This window comes from Neofelis nebulosa, chromosome 4 (genome assembly GCF_028018385.1).
Source record: "Neofelis nebulosa isolate mNeoNeb1 chromosome 4, mNeoNeb1.pri, whole genome shotgun sequence".
In the NCBI taxonomy this organism is placed as follows: domain Eukaryota; kingdom Metazoa; phylum Chordata; class Mammalia; order Carnivora; family Felidae; genus Neofelis; species Neofelis nebulosa.
In genome coordinates, this window is record NC_080785.1 from 140126584 (window position 1) to 140132219 (window position 5636).

Here is a 5636-nt window from a genome sequence, read left to right on the forward strand (position 1 = left end):
CTGCTGTTTCAATCTGCTCCTTAAACAGGTGGAGATTGGACCTTCTCAATTATACAAACAGTAAGTACCCATCAGCAGGGAGAGCTGCCCTCCGAATCCTCCCCGCACGCAGCCCGAAACCAGCAGCAGAGCCGGGCTTTGCCTCAGAAACCCGATCACAAATCAGCGATTCTGATCGATTAGGTTCTCAAGCAGTCCTCTAGCTTGCTGTGCAGTCTCCCCCAGCCGCAGGCGAGGAGTTCGGCCAGAGAGGGGGAGGCGCGCCCACTGGGCGCCGCGGCCCCCGGGGTCTGGGCTCGCGGCCTTGCTCTTCCGGACGCTTCAGGGTCGTCCTTGGGCGGCGGGAGCTCTCTCCCGACCTCCGACGCCAGCCAAGGCGAGCTCGTTGTTTTTGCATAAATTAATATTTCCCCATTAACAAGTTCCCCCCTCCAAACGCGGCGCCCGCGTCCATGCGCCACATCCTAATGAGGTAATTATCATTTGCGCGTGTTCGGGGCTGGCGCCGGCTCCGTGGGTAAATGGCAGTTTATTAGCACCATGCCCAGCTCGGCTGCAGAGGGCTAAGGGATAGTTCAGCGACTAGACGGACACCCAGGGGCCCTTTGGGGCGGCGCGTGCGGGACCCTCTGCCCTCCCCGCGTCCCTCAAACCTATAGGCCCCCAAAGTTGTGAATCACGCACAGAACTCTGCCTGGGTTTGGGCTCCCCCCACCTTCTTTCCACCGGCAAAACCATCACGATTCCTCCCCCTCCCCCTCCCGTCTCTTCCCTCCTTCCCGATTCGCGAACCGCTCGCACTTTCCCGAGGGGAGCGCGGGCGCCAGTTGCCTCCTTTTAAAGTTTGAGGGGCGGTGGCGGCGGCGGCCGGCAGGCGCGGGGGAACACAGGGGCCGCTACGGGAGCCGCGCCGCCGCCCATGTCATTCCACTTCAAGTGACTTCATGTGATGTCAGCTGAATGTAAAAGACAGTGATCTCACGCGGAGGGGAAGATGTTTGCCATCAAAATGTGACAGAGGAGACACGCTGCATGGCTCGGAACGCATCTCCTTGGCGGTGGGGGAAAGAGGTAAATGCGAGGTGGCTCTCCTGGTCCTCTAACTTTGCCCCTTCACCGTCCAGCTCCCCGCACGCGTGGCGGAGGCCAGGGTCCAGGGAACGGCTCAGGGGGGGTTAATTTGAGGCTCTTTTCTTTCTTTCTTTTTTTCTCTCTCTCCTTTTCCTTTGTAAACCCTCCCCCGTCTTCCCCCTTTCAAAGTCTCAGGGCAGGGGCTGGTGGGTTCCTTTGCGCGCCGGGTTAATGGGAGGTAATTTGGTCCCCTTGGGTGCACTTTGTTCTGCCCCTGTTCATTTGAATGCAAATGGGTGACCTGGACCCGACAAGGTGCTTATTAAATTGCGGTTTCCCTCCCTGCCTTTTCCGGAATGCAGACTTAGAGGAGAGAGGCTGCGCCCTGGCCCAGTCCCGCACGGCAAAGCTCGGCTCGCCGCGCCATGGCCAGTTCGGCTTCCCTGGAGACCATGGTGCCCCCGGCCTGCCCGCGCGCTGGAGCGTCGCCGGCCACTTCCAAGACGCTGGCCTTCTCCATCGAGCGCATCATGGCCAAGACGTCGGAGCCCCGTGCGCCCTTTGAGCCCCGGCCGGGGACGCTGGAGGCAGACGGCGGCCAGGGCAAGAAATTGCTCAACCTTTGCTCGCCGCTGCCCTGTATGATCCCCCTCCAGCCCCTAGGCTACGAGGTGCCGTCCAAGACGCTGCTCAGTTACTCCGAGCTCTGGAAAAGCAGCCTCCGGGCGGGCGGCGGTGGAGGAGGAGGAGGAGGAGGAGGAGGCGGCGGCGGCGGCGGCGGGGGGGCCCCGGTGTGCGGCGCCAGCGGCTTGTGCAAAACCAACTGTGGCGTGTGCTGCAAGGCCGATCTGGGCCTGGCGCCGTCTGCGCTGCCGGCGGGCAGGGTCATCAAGCCGCAGGTCATCAACCAGGCGGTGGGGCTGCCGGCCAGCGGCTCGCTCTACTATTTCAACTACCTGGACTCTGCCGCGTACCCGCCGTCTGAGCTCCTCGGAGGCCACCTCTTCCCGTCCGGCCTCCTCAACGCACAGGCCCCCGCCGCCCTGGCCGCGCACCCCAAACTCTTTTTGCTGGAGAACGCCAAGTTGGCCGGCCTGGCCGCGGACAAGTTCCCCCATCCGGCCCCCTATGCCCATAAAGAGCGCTTGCCCGCGCCGCTGGAGCAAGTGCTGAAGGAGAACTCGGCCCTGACCGCCGAACGCGGCGGCGTCAAGGGCCACGGCAAGCTGCCCGGGGGCTCTGCGGACGGCAAGCCCAAAAACTTCACCTGCGAGGTGTGCGGCAAGGTGAGGCCCCGGGTCCGCGGGGGCTGGGAGGGATGAGCAGAACAGCAGCTTGGCTGAGGCAGCCCGGACCGCCCCTTTCCCAAGTTTAGGAGCTCCCCGGTAGCTATCTACTTCTCACATTGGGGGACCCAGCTGGGCCTCAGTTTCCCATTCTGTAAAATGGGGATGTCGTTGTCCGCGGCCACAGGAGACGCGTGAGCAGTGGGTTGGGAAGCACTTGGCAAAATGAACAGGGCTCTGGTTGGTTTCTGAAGGGAGTGTTGGTTGGGGGATGTAAGGCGCTGGCCTCCCCAGTCTGATTCTAGACCCTCGCGGACGGACACACCACAAGGCCCCTCGTGTCCTCCCATAGGTGTTTAATGCTCACTATAACCTCACCCGCCACATGCCGGTCCACACCGGAGCCAGACCGTTCGTGTGCAAAGTCTGCGGCAAAGGCTTCCGCCAGGCCAGCACGCTCTGCAGACACAAAATTATCCACACCCAGGTACGTGGCCCCCGGGTCGAGCTCGGCCCCCCCCCCGCAACACCCCGTGCCTGAGCGACGGTGTTGGGGAGAGGATGGCAAGGGCTCCCCTTACCCCTCCCGGGGAGCCCATGCCCCTTCAAGGTGCCCCCGAGGTGGCCTCCCCTAGCCGGGGCCTTGGCCTCATTGTGCGCGCGCCCCTTTTCGCAGGAAAAGCCGCATAAATGCAACCAGTGCGGCAAAGCCTTCAACCGCAGTTCCACGCTCAACACGCACATCCGCATCCACGCGGGCTACAAGCCCTTCGTCTGCGAGTTTTGCGGCAAAGGCTTTCACCAAAAAGGTAATGTGCGGGGCGAGGCCCTCTCCTCACCTCACCTCCGGACTCGGCGGGTCACTGCTAGCGGGAAGGCAAAGAAGGATCCGGAGAGAGGGAGCGTGAGAGCTGCAAGCGCGGGCAGAGCATTTCTTTGGAATCGGGTTGTGCCCGGTTTGGGTGGAAGCTCTCCGGGCCGGGTTAGTAGACCTCGCTGGATTCAGGCTGGTTGCACGGGGAGACTCCGAATTTGGGAGGTGGGATGGAAGGAAGGGACAGAGGGAAAGGAAGTAGGAGAAAGAAAGGCTATTGCTCAATAGAAAAAGCTTGTCTTTGTAGCCGGGACACCCCTTTCAAATGAAAAAAAAAAAAAAAAATCGAGGCAAACTCCACCTCCTGGGAATAACAAGACCGGGGGAAACCATTACGGTCCCCAGCACCTCCAGGCCCGGCGCCCCGCTTGGGTTTTTCAAGGCACTTTTGGATCTCCGGGTGGTATCTTGGGGGGGGGGGCGGCAGAGGGAGTAACTTTTGAAATGAGAAGAAAAACAGAAAATGAGGGACGAAGCCCGGGTTCGTGCGAATTTCTTCCAGCGAGGCAGCAGCCAGGAGAAGGACCCGATGCGTCTCTGGGCTGTGCAAAAGTTTCCCGGCCAGCCGAGCACAGCGGGAGGGACGCTGCGCGGGCCTGTGCACCGGGCGGGGCAGGGGCGCGGGGAGGCTACGCGGGACTCGGCCCTCCATCCTGTCGTGAGAGCCTCCGGCTTGACGCAGACGAAGTTTGACAACTTCTTCACTCGGAGAGGTCGCGCCCGCCTAGCCAAGCGTCGCCTTCTTTGCGCGGGCACCTGAGCCAACCCCGGGACGCCCGGCACCCCCCCCCCCCCCAGTTCCAATACATTCCCTCCCCCCCTCCTTTTTTTTGTTTTTGGTCTCCCGTAGGGAACTACAAGAATCACAAGCTGACCCACAGCGGCGAGAAGCAGTACAAATGCACCATCTGCAACAAGGCCTTCCACCAGGTCTACAACCTGACCTTCCACATGCACACCCACAACGACAAGAAGCCTTTCACGTGCGCCACTTGCGGCAAAGGGTTTTGCAGAAACTTTGACTTAAAGAAACACGTGCGCAAACTCCACGATAGCGTGGGGCCTGCCGCCCCCTCCACAAAGGACCTGACTCGGACAGTGCAGAGCTGAGAGCTACTGCCTCGCCCTCCCTTCCGGCCCCATCCAGCCCCCAAACAGATCACACGTATAAACTTATTTCTAAAATTAAAAGAAAATAAAAACTATAGCAGAGAGGCTAAAATCTATTTATCGAAACCAGCATATTTTTTGGAAAGCTAAACGTTTCCTCGATGACTGGCAGCAAACGCGTGGCTCCCACCTTTGTGTATTCGGGAAACTTATTTAAACCCAGTGCGCTGAAACGTATTTCCCTCCAGGCCTCCGCTTCTCCTCCGGCCGTGGGTTTTCACCCCAGCCTGTCACGTGAACGCCCCGGAAGAGCGCGGCGCCCCCAGCCATCTTTATACAGCCATGTAAATCCTCCTGTACAAGCGAACTCGGAATATATACATATCTAACTCAATAAACAGAATCACTAGTGCGCGTTTTCTTTCCCCCCCTCTCCCCTCGCCGATAGGTCAGCTCAGCAACCCCAAAGAATGAGAAGGGAATAGGCGTTTATAGCATTTCCCTGCCCAAACGCTACTTCCTTTGGGGTGCTGGGACCAGGGTGAGGCCAAACCGGTGTTCCTGCGGCGCTTGCTTGTGAAGACCCTCCCTCCCCGCGCCCCCCCCCCTTCCCCCCCTCCCCCCGGGATCGAGGGAGCAAAGGTCTACGTCGGCCTACACGTGGTGCCAAGTTTTTATTTGGTGACTCTTCCGACGCTTGGGATTCTGGGTGTTGCCTTATTTGGGTGAGAAAATTAAAAAAAAAAAAAAAAAAAGGAGGGTTTAAAAGTCGCTGGGTGTTGGGGAGCTGGTTTGGGTGCATCTTTCAGCAAATTGCCTTGCCGCGCAAGGGTAAACGGCCAGGGCAATGCCCCTGTGGGGAGCTTCTGAGCATGTCTCCTTTTCTGGGCGACCTGACGGGCGGTGGGGGGGGGGGGGGGGTGGGGTGGACTCTTCCTCCCAGTTTTTCCTGGAGACGAGAGCTGGAGGCCAAGGGTCCCCAGCCCAGCCGGAGCTCTGGGGCTCCGGGGCTCCCTGGCCGGTGCTGCTGATCTGGGGCCAGCCTCCGGGTGCTGTGCGCCCTGCCGCGGGAGGGCGCACCCGGACTCTCGGAGCTCGCAGCCGCCGCCTCCCGCGCCCCGATTACCGCGCAGTTAGCCCATTTTCTGAATAGCTATCTCCGCCGCCGAGCACGCTGATGAAATGATCTCACGCTTGCTTCCTAAGTAATGACCCAAATTAAGAGAGAAAACAGAGACCCTTCAAACAGCATTACATTAATCATCTAATCATTCCCAGGAGGGGGTCGGCCGCCG

The 5636-nt window shown here is 60.2% G+C and overlaps 1 protein-coding gene across 2 annotated transcripts; it reads left to right on the forward strand.

The window, feature by feature from the left end:
* The first annotated feature begins 330 nt into the window (after positions 1-330).
* On the forward strand, positions 331-4753 carry FEZF2 (FEZ family zinc finger 2). Of its 2 annotated transcripts, none has more exons than XM_058726323.1 (5): positions 331-1071; positions 1434-2345; positions 2710-2844; positions 3034-3166; positions 4082-4753. In XM_058726323.1, exons 2-5 carry the CDS (start codon positions 1497-1499, stop codon positions 4339-4341), a joined length of 1377 nt encoding a protein of 458 aa, XP_058582306.1. In that variant the 5' UTR covers positions 331-1071; positions 1434-1496; the 3' UTR covers positions 4342-4753. The 2 variants fall into 2 exon arrangements, with proteins under 2 accessions (XP_058582306.1, XP_058582305.1); XM_058726322.1 differs by having other exon boundaries at positions 353-1071; positions 1434-2357.
* Positions 4754-5636: the final 883 nt, after the last annotated feature.

Coding starts and splice junctions, on each gene's coding strand:
- FEZF2 (XM_058726322.1), top strand. CDS start 1,497: ATGGCCAGTTCGGCTTCCCTGGAGACCATGGTGCCCCCGGCCTGCCCG. Junction 2,358..2,709: donor CCTGCGAGGTGTGCGGCAAG/GTGAGGCCCCGG, acceptor GTCCTCCCATAG/GTGTTTAATGCTCACTATAA. Junction 2,845..3,033: donor ACAAAATTATCCACACCCAG/GTACGTGGCCCC, acceptor CCCTTTTCGCAG/GAAAAGCCGCATAAATGCAA.